The sequence below is a fragment of the Montipora foliosa genome, chromosome 3, assembly GCF_036669935.1.
Source record: "Montipora foliosa isolate CH-2021 chromosome 3, ASM3666993v2, whole genome shotgun sequence".
NCBI classification, from domain to species: domain Eukaryota; kingdom Metazoa; phylum Cnidaria; class Anthozoa; order Scleractinia; family Acroporidae; genus Montipora; species Montipora foliosa.
Genome location: NC_090871.1, coordinates 16,468,007 through 16,491,593, shown reverse-complemented (window position 1 = coordinate 16,491,593; position 23,587 = coordinate 16,468,007). Strand labels below are relative to the sequence as shown.

Genomic DNA, 23,587 nt, shown 5'->3' with positions numbered 1-23,587 from the left:
TAGTGCACAGCCAAGAAGATTTGATAAAGTAACTAACATCCGTGAGATTTAGAATCGTGTATAATCATTTTTTTTTAAATTTTACCTCTGAAGGTTTCTTTAATAACCCTTATAAGATGTAATGGATTATCCTTGTTATTTTATGGAGCTATCAGGTATTGCCCACAAAGTAACTTTAGCTTTGATTTTCATCACATATATGTTGGAGTTCAAATTCTTAGTTCAGAATTTTCCAAACCATTTCAGTATAATAAGATTTGATTTTTCTTTGTCTGATATTCATTATCTAAAACAATTAAAGGAAAAATCAAAATTGAACTATTTTGAAAAAAAAAAAAAAAACCAAATATAAAATTGAACCATAACATATACATATTTAGTTCTTTAAAGAAAGAAAGAAATTACAAAAATTAAAAATATATAAAATTATATTTATATGCATGTATATGTTTGCATGTGGTTCACCACTCCCTTTTGAGTAGCTTTTCAAGACCAGTGAAATAAAAGGATACAAATGAACATAACTAGTAAAAGAAATTTGGTTGGGGCAGGGACTGTCCACAGGACTATCCCAAATGTACTAGTACTAGTTGTCACGCCAGCCTGCTGAGGACAGGACCTTGGACTTCTTATTGCAACAGTACACCCATGCTGCCTCCTACAGACTATTTTATCTTGTTTTTATTACAATCCCAGGGGTTTTAATGAGTACCGACAGGCAAGGAAAGTATTTGCTGAGTGCTACTAAATCACTCAGAGATAAGATTCCTACTTTTTCCCTAAATTGAAGTAATGAAAGACAGATTCATTGAAACCCTTCGGTGCAACCCTTGTCAAAAGCTTGGGAATGAATATTCTCAATGAATTCCTTAATTAAACCGAAATATTTTTTAATACTGTTGCATGTTGTCTGTTCTTACTGCTAAAGTATTGCCACTGAGAAACGGTTCTCTTTTTAGGGATGTAGCATGTGAAAAATTAAATTCAAAGAAACACAGCATTAATTTATTTTGAAAAGTGACCCAAGAAACGTGTACTCATGTTGTAGTTAAATTTGAGCTGGGTAATCGGGCTAACTTGCTCTGATGGCAACTTTCAAATTGCTAATCTTGTCCATTTTTCTGACAATGTCTTGGAAAAATACATACAATGTAGCCAGGCCTCACTATAAATCAATACATTGGTGAGAAATTATTCCTGTGCCAAAATGATGGGAAAATGCAAAATCATTTCTACCATCTTAATGGCACATGTTGAATTCTGTGTCAAACTTTCATGTTAAAATCCTGTATATATGCAATTTTCTGGGTGGCAGGTAAATATTGTTAGACTCAACAAACCCCAGGTTATGGTTGTTCTAAATGAGATACACATGTAATAAGTACGTGCCATTACATGTATTTCTAATTAGCATTTAAAGGGAAGTTACCGTGGGTAAAAGTTGAATCTGAGCAGTTTGACTCAGAGATGATCACCAGACCTGCTCCTAGTTGCTAAGACTAACATAACATTTTGCTGTGAAGGAAGGCGTTGTTTAGTAAACCTGGTGTGACTACAAACAATAGATTTTGTTTTCATTGTGCCTTATATAATTTCTATGTGTATCCATTTTGTGACTTGCAAAATATAGTAAGGTTAATAATGACCTTCAAATTAGAGAATTAACTAAAGAAAATTTAAAGGTCAGAGTGTAGCCAGTAGCTGTGAGTTGTGATCTTGTGGTTAATTAATTATTGTTTCAGGATTCGATCTACTGTTTTTTAAATGGCTGCACCAGTGTTCACATTCTTAGGAGATCTATTGCATCAAGCAGCAATCTTTGACCAGCGTGATTTGCTCAGATCTCTTTTACAAGCTGGAGTGCATGGAGAAGCAAACAGTCCTGATGCACGTGGATTAACACCCCTGCACACTGCTGCACTTCACAACAGTGCTGGTTGCCTTGCAGAATTACTTGAGTGGCATGGTATGTTAAGTTGTCTCAAATTAAATTAAAATAGGTCAACAATCCTTGAGAGTGAATCAAAGACAAGACCAAGAAATCATGTGCCATGTCCTAATCCTCTTGTTCATTAGCCCTTTGGGATGCTATAGAATCCAAACATGTTTTTGGCAAATTCCAGCTACACTAAGCCATGGGCAATTCCAGGCATTGTTACTCTGAAACTTTCACTTCAAAGCTTTAATAATGAAGTTGGTGAAGTTGCAGTGATATGTCTTGCCAAGCTTGCAATAAGTGATTTTGACTTCTAACTGGCAGTCTGAAAAAACTTGCAAATGTAATTATATACCTTAAAGCTAAAATTGAACGCAATACATGTACAACTGGTATGCAACAACAAAGGATGAAATGTTAAGATATTCCTTTTATGAAATTGTGTGGCAGACATTTCCTTCATGGTTCACAGGTCATAACCCATTCATATGTTCTTCATCACTCCTAAGGTTAAGACAGTGGTATCATGATCATTCCATGATCATTCCATTATATGGTTCAGCCAAAACATAATGCATTCATTCTGAAAATTAAGGAGAAGAAACATACAACTTGACTAATGACAGTTTCCCTTTTAGGAGATGTAAACTTACAGTCTTCTGATGAGGATAACTGCTCTGTAAGTTTAAGGAAAATTAATGTTGTCCACTTAATCTCCAGTAATTATAACTTCTTATAATTTTATACCAATGATTTGCAATCTTTAATTTGAAATCTCTTATTGTTTAGTCAAGTAGCATAATTAGTATGCATCATGGATTCATTTCTTCTTAGATTCAGCTTTGCAAGTCCGAGTGGTTTTTTTCTGTGGTTACTTCCTTAGTTATATGACCTTTTTCCATTTGCATGCGTAGTAACCTGGCCTTTAAATGAAAGTGAGGCTGGTGTTGACCTAGACCTCCCTCCTTTTCTTATGTTAATGATTTTGTTCTCATGCTAATTAGTTGGAATCATTTTTGTTTACATAAGGAAAGCAGTGAGGTTTCTATCAGCCTCACATTCAATGATTCATAGGCCAGGTAACTTAGCGCAACTGTAAAATGGTCTATTACTCACTTATGTCCAGAAATGAAGCAGCTCAAATCAGTTTCAACGCTTACATGTATATGTAATGCTCTTATTGGAAGCCAGGATAGGCACTACAACACTGTATCATGAATTAGCAACATTGTGGTACCAAGTGAAACATAGATTTTTGCTGAACAAGATGCAGTCATTATTGTGACGTAATAATTATGTCACCGTGGCAATGGGCAAGCCCTATAAAAACACCCTTTATTTTGTCTTAAGTTGCTTACAGTATATCTCAAAAATGAACTAGGTGACCCCCATTTTTTATTTCTGAAAAGTAATCAGAAGGGCAAGATGAAACTTTCTGCAAAGGTTAAAAAAATTCTATGTAGCAGATTCAGAGCCACCTTAACCCATTGACTCCCAGGGTTTCCCCATTGACGAGTAAAATCGTCTGGTGTTAGACAGAGTAGGCCGGTTTGGACGTCAAAGGGTTAATGCTGTAATTTTTTTAAGATGGCTCTGAATCTGCTATCTAGACAGAATTTTTTTAAACTTTGCCAAAAGTTTTATCATGACCTTCTAATCACTTTTCAGCAATAAAAAAGGGGGGTCACCTAGTTTGTTTTTGAGATAATTATGAGCAACTCGATCCAAAATATTATACTGTAGGGTGTTTTTGCTGGGCCTTCCCATTGCCAAGGTAACTTATTACATCACAATAATGATCACATCTTGTTTGGAAATAATCGGTGTTTCATATGGTACCATAACATTGCTGTTACGTGATACAGAGATGTAGCGTCATGAATTCAATCTAAAGAGAGTGTCTTCTAAGTGTTGAAACCCTGGCATCCAACACAAAGTACATGTAACTATTTCTATCAATAAGCTTACGGTAAATTAATTCAGCTTTTTTTCCTTACTAGAGGAGCACCATTTGGGGATTAATTGTCTTTATTAAATTCTCAACCTCGGATAATGCATTTCGCGTGCTCTGATTGGTTCACTCAATCTCAGTTATCAGCTCATATACCTTAGTTTGACCTTATATGGCAAATGATTGCATTAAGCATTGCTAAACTAACTTTTTTTTCACCGGAAAGCGAAATTTCTCTTTGAATAAAGCCAGAAAAGAAAAAAACCTTTTTTGTGGAAAGTTTGGATCAATAATTCTGACGTTTAGAATTATAGTATGCGAAAAGGCAAGAAATGTTTTTGTGATGAGCCTACGTCTGTCTGACCACAAGGTATTACACGACATCGTATCTTCATTGAGTCTTTTCGATTTCGCTCGGAATTTCTCGCTTTTTTCGCTCGTATTTCGTACTTCCAAATTTTTGGAGTTTAAGGAATTTAATAAAACAATAATTATTATTTCATTCGCGCTTGTTTGATATGAGACTGGTTATAGCCAACTCATATCCAACGTGCGCTCATGGGATAATTGTTAAGTACAGGTTTTGTATTCCGAGACACAAGTTATGTTAAAGTTGGGGAGGAGAGCCAAGGGGACCTTTTTTAACGCTTATTAAAACCTAGCCTACGTGTAGCCAATTAAAACCCACATGCATCTAATTTCCCATGGGCATTTCTGGATGTATTTCCAAGTAAATGTTGGTTTTTGTAAGTTTATGTAGAATAATCATGCCTGTTTGTTATGTTATATGCATATCAGACACAGTCTGATGCAGTTTTGATTTTGATTTCTGAGCGGAACCAACAAAAAGAAGGATTGAAGTACAAAGTTAAATTCCTAGACAGTTTGGTTGGGACTTTAACTTGGCTGCAGTTTGTATCTTTATCAGGTCATCTGAATGGATGCTACTGTTTGTCACCATGTGAGGTTTAGCTTGTGCTGTAGGGCTATGTTTTTCTGTAATAACTTAATTGGCCTTTTTTTCTTTTCTTGACAGACTGCTCTTCACCATGCAGCTCGAAATGGTCACCTGCGTTGTCTCAAAGTTCTTATTGATGGGGGGGCCAAGGTTGATATGAAAAACAAGGACGGAAAAACTGCTGTACAGATTGCCCTTGAAAAAGGAGAATATGAATCAGCCAAATATTTGAAGACTGTTGAAGGTATCATGGCAGAATTGGGGGTCCAAGCAGTCTAGGTTGTAGCTAGGTCAGGTCAGGAACTAAGTGTAGGCCAGGAGGAGGTTTCTGCTAGCATTTCGAATTAACCCTACAAATCAGGTTTAATCTGGTTAATTAAGGGTTGGGATTGTTTAGTGTGACCTGTCCTGTGACAGGTCTGTGTTTTTCAAGCAGCCATATCAGAATCTGTGTGAGAACTGCTACAATAATACGGTAATTATAGCAAAATGTATTTTTGTCAGGGTTAGCAGTTCTTAGGGAAGACGAGAGGCAGACCGAAGTCAAAGGCAACCTGAAGGCTCCTTTTTTTATTAGCTTCTACCATAACTTACCACATCTGTCGCAACTCATGGCAGGGGTGGACACCACTCCAATCCAATTGCATGCACAACTTTTCCCAGTAATACTGATACTCAATTTCCCCCACCACAAATTGATGGAAAGCTGAGTGAACTTTGGAGTGCACGAGCTGGGATTCGAATCCGGAGCGCTGGAATGCAGTCGGCGAGCGATACCCACTACGCTACATGCGCGTTGTTATGCAGGACTGTCAGCAGATTTGGATGTGAATGTTGAGTGCAAGTACATTTTATGAACTTTTAAGTCAACTTCACGTGCATACTGTACACATGTTGACAATTTCCTGCCATTAAAGACTTCATACAACATGATGGTAAATTAACCCATTCACTCCACAGGCACCCCAGGACACCCCCAGTTGACGAGTAAAATCTTCATCTTCTGACGTTTGACAGAGTAAAATCTGTTAAGCCTCACTCCCAGGAGTCAATGGGTGAAAACAAAAATTGTCCAGTTAAGCCCTGACCAAATGAGAGCGAGAGTTGATGAGAGTTGAAACTCTTGAGAGCTCACGAGAGTCAATGAGAGTGATCGACAGTTGGCCAAATGAGAGCGAGAGTTTGTCCGAGTTTTACGGGCAAACAAAAGAGAGAGCCTGGGAACCACCCTGTCAAACCCCCCTTTGTAAGGTAAATATGATGACTAGCCAGCTGGTATATTCAGCCTTGGTGTTGTCCTTGGTCCCTGAATCCAATATCATAATTTATTATTATTATATTTTTACTTTTATATCTGAGCCTGCTGGAAAAAAAGGTAACGTTTGATCGCAAAACTCTCCCTCAAACTCTCGTGCATGGCCAAAACGAAACAAAACTCTCACCAACTCTCAGGAAAAATTTGAGCAGATTCAAATTCGTTGAGAGCTTTTGATAGTCTACAAGAGTAGCCGAGAGGGGATGAAAGTTCCTGGCCAAGAGAGTGAGAGTTTTAACTCTCATCAACTCTTGCTCTCGTTTGGCCAGGGCTTTAGAGTTCTGTGGACCTAACTTGAAACTCAATTTCACTCTTGCAGTCAAATGTGAAGGTATCTAGGGGCGCATACAATGTACTTCAAACAGTATGTTATGCAGGCATGTTTAGTGGTGTGGATTCTTTTTGAAGGAGGATTTTTATTCTTTCCTGCAGCCTGTTTTTCTCCACCTGTCCACTGCTAATAAAGTTACCGGTAATAGATCTAAATTAAATGCAGTGTTTCGGCTGCCACAAAAAGCTACTGCAGCAAATGCTAGCTATGGGAGTTTGTTCAGTTAAGGAGCTGTCTGTCACTTTTCAGGCCTCTGAACTTCTCTGATTACATACTTTAATCTATACAGACTTGATAATTTTTAGAATTTACTTATCTCTCTGCATCAATATTTCTGCACTTGAATAACAAAAGGTTTAGAATTCCCATTTTAAGGTGGAAAGGTCTCTCAGCTCATTTAATTTATGAGGGCAAAATTACTAAATAAATTAAATAAATTATGTAATTAACCCATTGACTCCTGAACCCCCCACCCCCCCATTGGCGAGTAAGTTGTCTGGCATAAGACAGAGTAAAATCTATTAAATAAGTCTCACTCCTAGGGGTCAATTAATGGGTTAATTTATGGGGATTACCCAGCATGCATTCTTCAGCTGTCCAATTTTTTCAGAGAGTTTAGTTCAAAACTAGTCTTGTTTCTGGGGGGGAGGGGTATTGTGTGAAGACTTTGATTGACTTTTTTTCCTGAAATCGTGAGTACTGAACCCCCATTGGAAGTTGTGGATGTTACAATTATTGAAATGACCACATTTTCAAGGGAGTAAGAAATTGCAAATTAAAGGAAGTCTAATTTTTTTGTTACTTGAACTGTTCAACAGCCATCAGACGACTGGCTCGAGAAGAAGAAGTATCTCAAGGTATGTGGCCCTGGTTCGATTCCCAGACCCAGTTCCATATGAGAATGGAGTTTGTTGGTTCGCTACTCTGCCCCGAGAGTTTTCCTCAGCTGGGTACTCCAGTTTTCCCTTCTCCTCAAAAACCAATGCTTGATTTCAGTTGATTTGAGTTAAATTTGTTTTTAATTATTTCTAATAATTAGGAATCAAGCCAGCTTAATTCAAATTGTTGTTTAGTGTTCCCAATTAGAGCCCTACACTATAGTTGTTACAACTAAATATTACAACTACCGTCAACAAGCTTTACCAAGGCAGGGTTACTCTTCTTTATAATTAAGTATGTCATGAGTTGACAACTTTTATCACTCAACTACAACTTATCATACCAACACTGTAGTCATGGTCTGTGGTAACCGCAGAGAAGGAGGTGCTGTGTGTGTACAGTGTAGTGGCATCTGCAAAGGGCTAGAGGCTTTTTAGTCTTCTCAGATGAAGTCAGTAATGATAAATTATCCACAGACTCCATCTCATGACTTCACAATATTTATAATTTATTGTTTGTAAACTTTGCAAGTTGTCTAAATTTAAAGAAGACTTGACACTTTTAAATGAATAATAATAAGTCCATTGTCACCATCAATTTACATGCATGGACCTTGTAGCAGCGGCTCAGGTACCATACATGATTATTTTAAATTATGCTTCCAGAGCTATCACATGGAACTGTGCTATTTGCAATTCAGTATTTGGTATTTGTTTACCGGTAGTACATCTGAAGAGGCATTATTGATGCATTTGTCCTTGGTTGTGCTGAAGTCATTTGATTCACGTTCCACTTTTTTTTTTTTCAGAACTGTTTCGCTGTTGTACTTTGGGTGATTTACCAAGAGTCCAAGAGCTCATAGCAGAGGCCAGTACAACTACCGTCAACAAGCTTTACCAAGGCGGAACCACTCTTCTTTATAAGTAAGTCATGAGTTGACAACTTTTATCACTCAACTAGTATTGCTTGTCATACCAATACTGTAGTCAGGATCTGTTATACAATGTAACTGCATAGGAAGTGCTGTGTATGTAGTGGCATCTGCAAAGGGCTAGGCTTTTTAGCCCTCTCAGATCAGTAATGATAAAATTAATTAGTATATACATGTACTATACTAAAACAGTGGATAGCGTTGAACGTGGGCGCTGATTGGCTCGTCAAACTCCGAATATCCTGTGCTATTTACCTCCGAGTAACTCAGGAAAAAATGGCGTCCCGATTTGCATCCGTGACAAGTAAAGAAAACATCCAAATTAATTTTTTGTGCTGTATATATATTATCTCGCTGTTTTAGTATATACCAAAACAACTATTCGGTGGCTTTGCGGCTCGGTAAATATCCACCGCTAGCCACCGGCCTCCACAATTATCCACAGACTCTATCTCATGACAATACACAACCTCCATCTCACTTGAATAAACATTGCTGCCAAAATCCCCAGCTTGTGAACAGCTAGTTAGTACATAGTTAATAAGATTAATAATAACCTTTCAGCTTAGACTCTCCTGCTCATATACTTTTCTGTTACCACCGAATTCTCGAATGTTCTAAAAAGTCTAATAATTTTTGTTATTATGGTAATTACACAGTATAAGAATTCTTAGCGCCTTGTCTAAGTTCCTAAAAATGTGAAATAAGTCTTAGAAAGTCAAGCAACGTGCGACGACCATTTTTCGTAACATCAGCTGCATTTGTATGTTTTTACAACAAGATCAGCTGGGTTTTCAATAAGAGCTGGCGGCCAGCGAAATTCGCTGGCAATTGCATGTGAACTAGCCGTCTACTTTTCTTTAGACATTACCCTAAATTTTACGAGTAACATGAGAAACATTCGCACAGTTTTTGAGACAGCGGTCCAGCAATCCAGTATGTGGTGTAAGCTGCCTGATTTGCTAACTACAGGTACCTTTGATTGAAGGGTGACAAGATGACATTTTTGGTCATGACGTATGAAATTATCGTATTTACCCATGTACAAGTCTATCCCGTGTATAAGTCGACCCCCCCTTTTTTGATTGCAAAAAAAGCAATTTCTTAATATCTTTGTTAAATGTTTATGGGACACTAATCTTGTATTCTTCGATTTCTGAAAATGTGGATCATACACAAAAAAAATCAGGGTCTCAAGCGCTTAATGGTTTTGTGGCTCAGCAGTTGTTGTATATGCGGGCATTTTGTCCTTGAGTTTCTCCGAAAATCGTTGTTCGTTGTTTCGTTGTTCAAGGATAAAGGGCTTTAGAGGATAAGCACAACATCACAGAGGCAGGAGTCAATCTTTGAAAATACAGTGTAACTTGCGAACGATGCGAAAATGTGCAAGGTTTAATTGGTCCTTGACTTGTAATTTCTCACATGACAAACAAAGCAAAACTCATAAACCAAACAATATGAAGTTTGCAAAAGCATTTAAATCAGCTAGGTTTGTATTAAGAATGAAAAACAATCGTTACCAACCAGCATTTTCAGTCAACACGAGTGACGATGCTTGCATGCAAACAGGAGGTATTGCGTCAGGTTACTAAGCCGTTGAACGATCGCATTTTATTTGAAGAAACAGAAATGCTTTTAAGAGCTTTCCACCTTTGGAAAACAAAAATTTCCAGTGTCTATTTCATATTTGTGCTGGTGAGTATCTTCAACATTATAAGTTGGACAAATCCTGTTTCATTTCAAATGGAATTGCTTACATTCATTTTAAAGTCTTTTGTCATTTTTGCCCACTGTGTTGAACTTTGTTATGCACAAGACAACATGATTGTGTTAATTTTGAATAAATTACTTAGCTGGAACTTGGCTCAAAATCTTTGACCCGTGTATAAGTCGAGGGCGATTTTTGGAGCTTCTTTTGAGGCCATAAAAGGTCGACTTATACGCGGGTAAATACGGTACATTTTACGCAGCTGTATAGAATGCAAAGGAGCCTTAAAGGGTCTATGTCATGCTATATTTAATAAAATTAATATCTGTTCAAAACCCAAAATATGTCTTGCTGTCAACTGAATTTCCAAAAGAACTCAAAGTATTCAAAAAAGCCAAAATTTAATGACAGATATATTGAGTGGTTTGTTTAAATACCTTAATTTGTGCTCCAGAAGGCAGGAAATGCATTCTAAGAGGCCCAAATTTGAAAATTTTTTCTGGTGCCCCCTCCCACAAGCTTGTGCCTTTGGCCCTCGAAAAGCACCCCTTTGATAGACAAAGCTAGAGAACTCACATCCACACATTCTCTCTAATTATATTTTTTTCAATGTCATTGCAATTGCAATAATTATTGTCTACAGAGCTTGTCAAGGTGGCCATCTAGAGGTGGTAAAACTTCTACTCAGTAAGGGAGCGGATGGTTCGCCAAACACACTTACTGGAATCACTCCGCTCTATGCTGCATGTTTGAGTGGAAATGTGGAGTTGGTCGGACTGATTGCACATGCAATGCCACAAACAATTAATGTGCCAAGCAAAATGGACAGGTCAACTGCTCTTCATGTCGCAGCAGGGGAGGGATCTGAGGAAATTGTCAAGATTCTTCTACAGGTTCCAAAGTAAGTGTTAAGGTTATATTCTAAATTTTTAAAGTGCTACACTATGACCAAAAATCAATTTTTATTTTTATTTGGATTTTGGATTTCAAAACTATATTTACTAAACACTATTAAGTGATCCAAGTTTTAAGCCTTGATTTCAAAAAGACTATTGTTTATTTTGACTGGAATTTTCCTATTTAGTGGTCTGCCATTACTCGAGAGAACTGGATCTAGGAGAAAATTACATCAAAGACTCAATAGCTGAAGAATGCAACACGTGTGTATGTGGATGAATTAATATGTAGCATGGGAGTTTTGGCTTTCAGACTTTTAAACTTGTGTTTTCCATATACCGGTACTGTACATGTACAATAAAGTGTGTTTACATGCTGAAATTTAAGCTAGTGAGTAAATGACATCACTTTTCCCTAGATCCAACCCTCTGAGGTTCAGTGGGTCAGTTTGAAACGTGAGTAATGGCAGACTGTGAAAAATCTAAAACTTACACTCAAAGTAAACAGCCATTAGATAAAAATCAAAGCTCAAAATTTTGACAGTCAAATGTTAAGCAATTATAACACTTTCAAAATCTGAGGGGGGGAAATGGAAGTGATTTTTTCTTCATAGTAGCACTTTCAGCTATGTGGTTTACATTATGTTACCTTTTAAAAATTGGCGAAGAGACTCAAAAGTCAGACATCGATCAGGAGGCCATCTTTCTTTTACAACGTAAGGATCAGACACCTCCTGGCCCCCTGCTTTGGTGGTAGTCTAATAGTAGTACTAAACTGAGCCTTCTCAAAATGTTTTTGGGGAGCAGGTCATAAGGAAAGTCGAGACGGTTTTGGTGCTAGAGGCACCCAAGCGAGTGCGCAAAGAACGCAGGCTTCTAGGGGAGTCTGGGGGCATGCTTCGCTTGGCTAGGGAATTTTCTAATTTAGACACTCACAGATCCAATTTTAATTGTGCAGTCTGGGGGATTTAAAGTGACGAAATTTCACATAATTATATTGAATTGACACTTACATGGAGTCTGATAAGAAATACAGGAATGTTAGTTAAATAAACATTTCATGTGCACAACGCAAAAAAATATTGCAGACGTGCATTTGTACATCAAACATCAAACAAGCTTTTTTCAAGCTTTTTTCAAGCTTTTATAATATCTGCAGTGACTTTACTTTAGAGACAAAAATGTGTTGTGTCTGGGTTTTTTTCTTTCTCCTCTCATCGTAATAAAATAAGACATTAATTTTTCTGACTGAAAGGAGACGGTCAAACTTTCTGAGGAGGCAGCTCATTGAGCAATTGACCGAGCGGTTTTGAGAAGGCTGCTAAACTACGAAAGGTAGAATTAAGTGATCATTGCACTTAACTGGACAATTTAAGCATTGTCTCTTATACATGTAGACACCTGAAAATTTCAGGTGACTCTAATGAAATTCGAACCCATGACCTCTGCTGTGCCAGTGTAATGCTCTACTATTTAAAACTACTTTACGTCCTCTCTTCCTCATACATGTAATTGCTTTCCAATGGGTAAAGGTAAAGTCTGCTACGAGCCTAGAAGGCCCATCAGGCCGGCGCTTATCTCCGGTTTCTGTAGCATGAAGCGACTAGGAGTATTTACACTCCCCCCTGGATGGGATGCTAGTCCATTGCAGGGTTACCCCCGGCATTAAATTCGCCGGTACCCATTTATACACCTGGGTGGAGAGAGGCACCGTGAGAGTAAAGTGTCTTGCCCAAGAACACAACACAATGTCCCTGGCCAAGCCCCGAACCCGGACCACTCGATCCGCAGTCTAGCACACTAACCATGAGGCCACCACGCCTCCCAATGACAATTCACAAATTTAGCTACATCTCTTTGGTCTTCCACTCATAATTATATACAAATATTGACATATTTTGATTGGTTTGAAGAGCAGTACAATAAGGTTTTATTGAAATCTTATAATTTTGCTTGCCTACATGTATCGGTCTGCTGCTTTTGTTATCTTTTTTAACTTGCTGTGTTTTTTTTTTCCTTGCCAAGTGAAATTTTATTATTTTGATATTGTTGGGATCAAATATCTCTCCAACACAATCAAATTATTACTCAGCTTGGTTTCATAAAATTTGCAGTGCTCTGTGGAAGAACTGTTTTATGCAAAGGGTTTGATTAAGTGTTAAAATTTTGTCAGGGATGGTGAGGAATCAATGGCCTGTAACAGAATTGACACAAGTGTCAGCACTAGCAGTGGTTTGACTGCTCTTCATCTTGCAGCACAAGGAGGCTTTGTTAAGGTTGTGGATCGACTTTTAAACAGTGGTCATAAGTGGTAAGTAATAATAATAGTTGTAACTATATATAGGTTTAATGTCTTTGTCTTATAGTAGGGCTCTGATGCCCTAGTACTAACTGTTCCGTTGAACAAAAGACCAAACATGCCAATACAGAGAATTTTAACCACTGAAGACAATTCGATCTAAAATACAAAGAATTTATAAATGTTTAAAAGAAACAGAAAATCAACGCAAATAAACTTTGAAACTAACTGAAACCTTACCTCTTGACTGTCTCTGTAATTGACATACTCTGTAGCAAACGGTCCGGTAAAACTTTAGCGAATAACTGGTTAGCAAACATGGTGAACAACCGGTTAGCTTGGTTGTTTCTGCACAACTGAAAATCTTAGATTACACGACTTTAAATCAAACGCTCTACACAACGAGCCTTGCGACATATAAATTCAAGTGGAGTGCGCGGGCAACATTAAACGTAAACAACACGCGCGTTTAGCCTTAACTCATAAAAACAAAGCTGAATGTTCAGTGACACACTAACCAGGAAATAGACAGTTGTTTATTGGACTGTACATGTAATTTATGAAATACAGTGTCTGTCTTGGAAGATTGGCTCAAACTTTTTTTCTTTTGTTTGAATTAGATAAACAGTACTGTAACTGAATTGTAATGTTTAAACAACAAGCAGCAGTGTTTTATCGGGTTTAAAAACATGGGGCATAGCCAGGTGCTTTTAGACCCGATAAAACATGTGCTGCAAGTTTTTTGAATGGCTTCAAAAACATTCCACAAAAAGTGTGTCCTCCTGGACTCAGAACAATGGTTCCAATTGTAAGAGGAGAATATTAGCAAACAACAAAAAACAAGTTATGCCTTATGAGTATTTTTTTATATAAAGAAAACTAACAAGGAGTGTTTTATTAGGATATAAAGCTCATGCACGTGACGTTTTATTGGTGTTTTGATAGGCCGTTAGGCTCATGAATTATTAATGAGTTTTTGAAACATGGATATAAGCAGGAACTCTGTGAGCATGTACAAATTTGTGAACCTGAGGGATCCTTATGGCTCACTCAGAAACCAACAGTTGATTTGATTTCGTTGTACATGTACCACTTAGTGTCCCCAAATAGTGCCCCAGTGCTAGAAGACTCGACAATTAATTAAATAATTATTTAATATTTATTTATTATTATTGTTATTGTTATTTTACCTAATTAAACAGGTTCCTATGCATTTGTAGGTATCCTTAATATGTATGGTGGTCAGCTACATACATGTAGCATTATTTTTGTATTTGATTCATTCAGTCAGTCATCCAGCTTCATCGTGGTAGGAATGCTTGCCACCCTGGCTGCTCTCACTGTCAGATCCTTCTGTCTTTTCCTGTCTGTCATTTTCTTTTGGTTTGTGGTTTTTCTGTCCACTCTGTGAGGTTGTCTATGAACTGGCCCTTTGTGGAAGGCCTCATTTCCTCTGGACGAGAACGCATGTTTTACGAGTCAAATGAGTCAATGAGTCATGAGTCAATGGACTCGCAGTCAATATAGCAATAATTTGTTGATTAAGCCTAAGCCCTCGTTTCAGTGATTAGGCCTAAGCACTCTCTGAAATTTTAGCTTTCATTTTATGGTTTAATTAACTGCAATAACTCGTTGACTCATTGACTCATTGACTCATTGACTCATAAATTCTTGACACTCCCTCTGGACATGCACCAAACCTTTTAACATAAGACTGCATTCCTTGTGTCAGCAGCTTCCCTTAGAAAGGCCTTCAACTCGTCACTTCCTGCAGCCATTCACATTTGACTCCACCCTCTGCTAGTATGCCTGCGATCACTGGCTGTAATGAAGGCATTGGGTAAACTTTTCCAATGTTGACCTCAGAGCAGTTAAATAACGCTAATTTTAAATACCTTTTATTTCAGTGCTGGGCCATGTCATGCAATTCTTAGTCCTCCTTTAAATGCAAAGACTGTAACTGGGCACACTGCTCTTCATGATGCTGTCACTGTAGGGTACAGGGAAGTTGTTAGTGTACTGATAAAACATGGTGCAGATGTGAATCTTACGTCCAATGCAGAACAGCACAAGGATCAGGGTGATCTCGTTCCACCTGTTGATAACCTTGAATCTGCCCTGTCACCCCTAGAGACTGCTTGTGCCCAGGGAGATCTGGAAATGATCAAGTTATTGTTGAGCAATGAAGCAGAAGATGTTGAGCATAAGTGTTTGAATTCTGCCATCATTGCTGAAAACATTGACGTGGTAACAAGTCTTCTTCAACAAGGTACGTTTATGTCATTGAAGGTGCCAATGCGTGAAAACAATCAATGCTCGTTTTTCTGTGGATTTCAAAACAATGTTTAGCCAACACTCGATAGTCAATACTTGAAGCCTTTACGTTTTGGAAAAAGGTTTGTTTAATTTAGCTTCAACTTTCCTATCAAATTGCGTGGGATCACTTTGTTCCATGTAGGGCTGCATTTACGTGGGTCTGTTTGTATTTTTAGTCAGAGAAAAATTTTAAGATCACCATTTTTTACATGGGACTGTGAAAAGTGCTGTGTGTGCAAATTTTTGGCACAGTAGCCATACAGGCCTTTACTGCCATGCATGTTTATGGCTGAAATTTAATGCTAACCCGTGTCAAATGCCATAACACCTTCATCATCATCTGTATCATATGCCTGCATTAGCATGCATCAGTATCATCGTGTGGCCTGAGAAGTGCTGCACTACACATATCACCACACGACCTTGTTTGTCACAGCAACAGCTACAGTCCTGGACAAAAATTGTTCAGATTAATCTTAGGTTTCGTACTTTTGGACGGTAACACAATTCCCCCTAACCCTAACCCTATTGTTGATGCTAATCCTAAATTAAGTCCCTGTCATAGGTTTTAGACCTATGTAGTATATATAAGATTGAAGACCTACAATCCTGGGCAAAATGGTTGAGACACCTTTTACTTCCTTCTCCATATCTAAACAAATTATTTCCAACAAAGTTAATCTTCTTGTTGCGGGTCTCTCTCTTCCCCCTAAACAATGCTGAACGGTATGTTAACTATTTTAAAGATATATTCCTGTTTTAGTGGAGGTTCCCTTTAAGCATTGTTCTTAAGTAGGTTTGTGAAAGGGGTACTATTTTCCTACTTTCCGCCAAAAATGGTATATAAAAGGGTAAGGGGTCGGACCTCGGGGCGGAGCCTCCCCGTGTTAAAATTCACATTCACCCGGGATGCACAGAACCGTGCAGGAATTTGAACGGCTACGAAAAAGTAGGTCTATCTACTATTGACCAGTGAGGTTCAACAACAACAAAGACTATTGAGAATAACTGAGTCGGTCCCCCTTCCCCACCCAAAACAATGCTGTTTGTAATGAAGCAGAAATAACAGAGCTAATGCTCACAATCAAAATTGTTCGAACTTTTTCCAGTCAGAGCATTTGTATCCGAAATAAATAAATTTTAAAAACGGTTGTTTTGGTTTTCAAATTTCCCGGGCGCCGCCATGTTGAATAATTGTGACGTGTCATGGTTGCCCTGTTGTTTTAAAACAAAAGCTCGTTGTGCAAATACAAAAGAGCAACCCACAACACGTCACAATTATTCAAGATGGCGGCGCCCAGGAAATTTGAAAACGAAAACAAGCGTTCTTGAAATTCATTTATTTCGGATACAAACGATTCCATTGGAAAACGTTTGAACAATTTTGATTGTAAAGATTATGTTAAATATTTTGAAGTTGTATTCTTGTTTTAGTGGAGGTTTCCTTTAAGAACACTGCATCCCCTTTCTTGCCCTTAGAATGAAGTTAATGAACGATATTACCTCTCATGAAAAGGCCCTTTTAAATACCTAAATGAGAGATTTCCCTACCCTTTCATATACTTCGACTCGTAAAATCCCAACCCTTCCATATACCTGAAGCGTGAAAAAGGGACCCCTTTCGGGCGGAGCCTCCCCTTATAGGCATTATAGGGAGTGCCCCCCCCCCCGTCGCCCGGGTGTGCTACCGCGCAAATTGTCCGGACCCTTTTGCATGGGTTGGCAAATTTTTGAAGCTCTTTTTAATGGTTTGGAAGAAGTTATGGTACCCGAGTTTTGCCGGTGACGTAACTTTTTTTATTGAATGACTTTACCACTTTGTAGGCGCTCAGGTGGATCAAGAACACAAGTTGCATCCATCGAGAACAAGCAGCAGCCCCGAAGAGATCTGGAGGCTGAAAGCACATCCTGTGTCGGTACTGTGGAATGGCATGAAGCTCGCAAAGCTGGAGAAACAGTGGATCCTTACAGCTGCCAGCACAATAAACCCATATCAGGAAAAATTCAGTGGTCCTCTGCATCCTTCACTTAAGACCATCACCCGAATTGATATTTCAACCAACAAACTTTCAAAGTTGCCAATTGTTTTGTTCCAGTTGTCAGGTTTGAAGAGACTGAATGTGTCGGAAAATGAGCTCAGCGGTCTGCCTTGTGATTGGATTGGGGGTAAGAAGGATGTGTGCACAACGAACAGTTTAAAGGCTGGCAAACCCTACAGTTCGTGCGAGAATATTCATGAAAACCATACATTCGATGAAAGTTGTCAGGATTTCACGTACGCCGAGTCGGGCTGGAACTGTCCACACTTAGAAGAAATCGAGCTTCATCATAATTCATTGGCAACTCTTCCCACTTGTCTGTTTGAACTGCCGATGCTGAAATCCCTGAATGTTTCTCACAACGACATACAGACTGTTCCGTTTGAAATGTGGATCGCTCCCGCGCTGAAAACCTTAGATCTGAAGGGTAATTATGTGAAGAAGTTGCCGGTTTTAAAGATCAAACGAAAGGGGACTTCTGGAAATCATGGAAAACCCTCCACACTCCCTCGTGCGAAGCTACTTTCTTTAAGCAAGGATAGTTTGGATGTCAGGTCAGTTCTCTATTGTTGAACGTTTTATTCCGTCAGTTGTGGCAAAGACTTAAGAATTTGTGTTTTGATTGTGAAGCCAGCAAGACCTTTTCAGCCCCGTTTTCCAACCATTCACTGCAGTGCCCGCTATGTAGCGAAAGAACCGTTTGTAACAAGTGCAATGCGTCCAAGCGCTATTTTAAGACGAGTGTCAGACAATTCGCTCCCTAGATAATTAGTCAGGGACATTTCGCTCCTACTTTGTTCAGTGTCCCTGACCTTTCATATCAAATCCTTGAAAATCACTCAAATCAGGTCTTCTGCTTAAATTAAAAAAATACTGCGTGAGACGTTTAGAACTTTGAATTGAAAGCTACCATTCTTGGAATAATTGTTCATGGGGCGAATTTTCTGGATACCATAGTAGCCGGAGCAAGTTTGAGACTTCGAAGAAATGAACTTAATCTTAGGCGCTTTCCTTTTGTCAGAACTTGCCGGCCAGACACGTCAGTTTGCAAGAAAATGCAACATTTTGAAGAGGGTCATTTGGGAAGGGGGGGGGGGGGGGGGGGGTATGATCCCGTAGCGGAACGGATAAAAGTTCACTATTTCTATACAAAAGTGAATGGGACCGTTCCACGTATTATCGGACCCGTGCTATTTTTCCTCTGTCGTGTAAACGCGCCTCTTGATCAACAACTTTTTCCGGTCCGCTATGTATTAGAATGTGAAGTTTTCAGTATTTCTTGCCCAGATCTTATTTCGCTACTGAATTTCTGAGGCGATTGATCTACTTGGTGTATTTAATTGGTTCTTTTCTGGCATATTTTTACTATTTTTTAATGTGCATCCTTATTTCTTGACAGGCAAGTGAATGGAAATTTGGAGAACAAATCACCCAACACGCCTAGCAGTGAAACCAATATTAAGCAGCCACACCCAGTAAAGATGTTTCACCATAGTCAATTGTGGGGAACACATCATGGAGATGAAATCGAGGATTCCGATTCAGAAGAGGAAGACTTCGAACCTACCAAGGGATCTTCGCTGCAAAAGCTTGACTTATCTTCCAACCAAATAGCAAAGATTCCTCTTGGCTTGTCTTGTTTAGCGACGAATCTCTTAACGTTGAATTTGTCGAATAACCACATCTCTGATGTTCCATCGTTAGCTTTGTTTCCAACCTCGTTGGGAACCTTGGATTTGTCCTACAATAATCTGACTTCTTTTTATCCGATTGCGGAAAACGCTATTTACGGAAATGTTTCGGAACATAGGTGTTACAGCGTTATTGAAGGTCAGCGGCCGAGTCTTAAGCAAAGGAGAATAAGCGCGGAAAGTGGACTGCACCTAAGCGGGAAAGTGCGGCTGTGCCGTCATTCGAAACATAGAATATTGCCGCATCTTAAAAGGCTCGACCTTAACAATAACAAACTTGTAGAAATCTATTTTCTACTACCGCGGTATCGATCGGTATCCGCCGCCACTCTTTCAGAAAGCACAGCTGCAAAGTCCAGAGGCCCTAGCATTCTCTATCCGAGCTTACAATCCCTAACACTTAGCGAAAACAGTGAACTCGCGACTTTGCCGCGGGACATCAGGGTCCTCTCCAAGCTGGGCTCATTGCACTTGAATAGGACAAAAATTACACACCTCCCCCCAGAGGTTGGGTTGCTATCAGAGTTATGGGATCTTCAGTATCAAGGACTTCAGCTTCAGGATATTGAACCGAGTGTGCTTGAGAGGAAGAAGACCAAAGACGTTGTTGGATATCTTCGATCAGTCCTAGAAAGGTAAATCTTGCCATGTTTGTGTCCCTGGACAAATTCTTCTTCTCTGATGCTTGGCGACCTGGCGAAAAGACAACTGTAAAATCGGAGCCCGGAGGCCCGTTTCTCGAAAGTCCAGAAAACTTTTCGGGCCCGTAAACATGCGTAAAGCTATTTGTGAAAATGCCAACAGCTTGTTTTGGAGAGCCGATCTTTTAACATGTTTTCAAGGTAGCAAAAAGAAAAATGACTTTGAAGTTTGACGACTTAAATCCTCTCCGTTCTTGAGATGCAAAGGGAATTGTGACACCCGAAAATGGCCCGCAAAGTTTCGGGACTTTCGAGAAACGGGCCCCCGGGAAGGATTCGAATCTACGACCTCCGTGACACCGATCGGTTTGCGCTAGCACGAGAACTCCTGTCGCTAGGTAAGGTCGCTAGGATACATCATCCGCTGGGGTAGAGTAAGGTAGCGTATCCAACCGGTGTTTTGGAGTTCGCAGGTTCGAATCCTCCCTGGATCTCTGATTTCCCAATTGCCTTTTGTTGTCGGGAAGCAAACCAGCCTATTATTGGGCAAGAGAGTATGAAGGTAAGAGAGGTAATCCCTCATATTGGCCCTATTCACATCGTAATCCCTCTTAGGGTATTTTTAGATCTCCTGCAAGATCCGGCATTCCCACGAGGGTTAACTGACAGCCAATCATATGTCCCCATTTTTGCGAACGACGCGAATCATTGCGTGGGAATTCGCTCAGCTGTCAACATTGGTAAAAATGAGGACATGTGATTGGCTATCAGTTAACCCTCGTGGGAATACCGAATCTTGCAGGAGATCTAAAAATAACTTAAGAGGGATTACGGTGGGAATAGGGCCAATATGAGGGATTACCTCTCTTACCTTCATAATCTCTTGTATTGGGCTAATGGGGGTGTGCCGCTGGATGGGGTGGCATTTTCACCACTGAATTGACTTTAATGAGGTTGCATTTTTAACAGGGTTCCCGACAGAGTTACTAGAATGGGGCCGCAAATTGTGGGGATTTTTGGGGTAAGAAAGTCTGGCTAGTGGGATTTAAAAATGGAAAAATTCGCGGTAAAATTAAGTTGTTACAGAAAGAACTGTAGCGCTGTTGATTTATTATTTACCACGGTAGTCGCATTGCATTCCGTTTTGAAATTACAATTAAAAGGCTTTACGTAAGGTTTATGCATAAACAGAAAGTAACTAAGTTGGGGTCGCTAAAATTACATTTTACCCGAAAGTGACTTAGATGGGGGTAAAGGGGTAGGGGTTCTGAGAGACCAGCGGCACATACCCAAGTACCCCTCTCCCCCCCCTCCCCCCCTTTCCCCCGGGCAAACCAGAGAGACATCCTCGGCTGACGCCTCTGTTTTCATTTAAGGTCTGAGCCGCACCCTAGTATGAAACTCATGTTTGTCGGCGTTGCAAACATCGGCAAAACAACACTTCTAAACCAGCTGAGACAAGAAGGGACAGGGAGCTATCAGAACTCACCACCTGTTGGATGGACCGACAGAAAACTGAGAAAAAGAAGAAGCAATTCAACTATCGGTGAGGTTTGCATTGACTGTGTACAGCCAAATCAGTGCTGGGCTTGAAAGCTTCCAAAAAGAACTTTGATTGACCTGTTGTACAAAGCTCGAAATCCACGACCTCTCTCATTTTGGCTGGTTCCTTCAGTTGACGGTATTATCTAAATTTAGAATATAGATCCCGCCAAATAATGGCCGATCAGATTGAGCCTGGTGACCAGAGCGCCTCTGATTAGTCGCAACCGTGTAGCTGCAGGATTCATTGCTCTTGCTAGATGCAAAAGTATGGATCGGACACAGAATGCAATGCCACAAAATAAATGCAGTTTGTAGCTGTTCTAAAAACAGATAATACTGTAAACTGACTGATTGGTGGCATTCCATCACGGATTGTGACTTTTGGGAAAATTCCATTTTAAATCTCAGGCGAGCTTGGTTTACGCTGACCAGCGTTAAATACTGTGAAAACCTTTTCATGCTCCTTAACTAATGTATGGCGCTTATCCTGCTTCGAGCAAGTTGGCCCTGGTGCTTTAACGTGTGACGAAGAAGAAAAACACTTTATTTAACGATGGATGAGTGTCGTAAAACCAAAACCAAAGTAATTACTTTGGCCAATCAAAAAGCACGGGGACAATCCAGTAAACCTATCAAAACTCGAAGTAAATTACACGTAGCCGACACAAAGCGCGGCAAAATGTGCACACGAAAGCCACGATTGGTTTTGGTTTCACTTCTGATGGGTTGAAAAAAATGGCGCGAGAACTTTGAACCAATCACTGAATGAAGTAATTATAAACCAAAGCAATTCGCAAATTACTTTCGACACTCAATTGAAAACCACTCTAGCAAGAACCTCGATATGAATTCTGACCACATCGTTGAGAAGTGATTTCCTTCGTTTCTTCGCCGTCATCTCTTCTCACGAGCCTAAAATACGGGGTATTCCCATTTGGTGTCCGGGTCTAAGCATGAACACTCCTAACAGAACATAAGTTCGATCTTAATTTTAGAAAAAAACAAACAAAATTATCACCAAAGAACATCTCCGTTTTCAACATGCATGCACAACTGAGAAAATGTCTCATACATCTTGTCTTGTCAATGCGTTCCACAAAATCTTGGCAATGAGGAACGACGGTTTACTTTATTTTAACTTGACTTCTTGTTATTTTAGGTCGTGGAAAGAAACCTGATGTCAACATCTCCACTGTTGGAGTGGATGTTTGTGACTGGATTTATCCGAAGAAGACTGATTTTGCCTTCGGCCGAGCAGATAACAGACCGAGTATCAAGTTTAGTACTTGGGACTTTGGTGGACAGGTGAGGGAAGCAGTTAATTAATCCCTGGCGGTAAAAACGTGTCTATTAATAGGGATCTTAAACACGAGACGTTTTTGAGCGATCGACGGAAACCGGTTGAATACTTGGCATGCCAGGATAGCAGTCTATCAGATTTTTAAACTGGTCGGCGTCTCTGATAGAGGAAAGATACTGAGACTCTTAAATGAGACAAGTTAAAAAACAAAACGGCTCACTTGCGCTTGCCGTTCGTGGCTCAAAAATGTCTCGTAATTGAGCTCCCAATTATCGAGATTACCGAAGAAAAGAAGTACATTTACGAGCCTCTCCCCTCAGTGCTTTTCTGGACTAACTTGTAATGATGTTCGGGGTATTTTGGTCGCACTCTTTGTTATTCAGTCTACAACCAGTTGAAGGAGCTATAGATACCCCCGTCCAGAACTGGGTCAGGACGAAACTCTGGGCATTTCTTCCAATACCGTTTTGGAACAATGAGTGGATTCTTAAAGGTCCCACATTATTTTATTATTTCAAAGAGATGTGAAGCCGGCGGGGCCAAAGGTGTATAGTCCTTGAGTGTCCCCAGGGTTGGTCCGTCCAGGGTTCGAACCCACGACCTCCCCTGAGGTAGTCCTACGTTCAGCTAACTGAACCGGGTTGGAAAATTTTATGCCCTTGAAGATATTGATAGCCTAGATGACATTTTGTCTTTCAGCGCGAGTACTATGCCACACATCAGTGTTTTCTCTCGCATCGTTCATTGTACATCGCCATGTGGAAGGTGACAGATGGCGAAAGAGGAGTCAGTGGGATTGAACCGTGGCTGCTTAATATCCAGGTAAGCCGGAATGTCTATTGTACGTTTTC

The 23,587-nt window shown here is 39.6% G+C and overlaps 1 protein-coding gene across 1 annotated transcript in view; it reads left to right on the top strand.

The window, feature by feature from the left end:
- The window catches only part of LOC137996922 (leucine-rich repeat serine/threonine-protein kinase 1-like), a 50,458-nt gene that overhangs the window by 1,069 nt on the left and 25,802 nt on the right, over window positions 1–23,587 (top strand). The window contains exons 2-14 of the mRNA XM_068842563.1: window positions 1,743–1,966; window positions 2,575–2,615; window positions 4,924–5,089; window positions 7,310–7,348; window positions 8,179–8,293; window positions 10,653–10,910; window positions 13,079–13,216; window positions 15,112–15,473; window positions 17,345–18,113; window positions 18,959–19,885; window positions 21,268–21,437; window positions 22,596–22,741; window positions 23,436–23,558. Coding sequence (XP_068698664.1) covers window positions 1,765–1,966; window positions 2,575–2,615; window positions 4,924–5,089; window positions 7,310–7,348; window positions 8,179–8,293; window positions 10,653–10,910; window positions 13,079–13,216; window positions 15,112–15,473; window positions 17,345–18,113; window positions 18,959–19,885; window positions 21,268–21,437; window positions 22,596–22,741; window positions 23,436–23,558 — 3,456 coding nt within the window. The 5' untranslated portion in view covers window positions 1,743–1,764. The remainder of the gene's footprint in view (window positions 1–1,742; window positions 1,967–2,574; window positions 2,616–4,923; window positions 5,090–7,309; window positions 7,349–8,178; window positions 8,294–10,652; window positions 10,911–13,078; window positions 13,217–15,111; window positions 15,474–17,344; window positions 18,114–18,958; window positions 19,886–21,267; window positions 21,438–22,595; window positions 22,742–23,435; window positions 23,559–23,587) is intronic.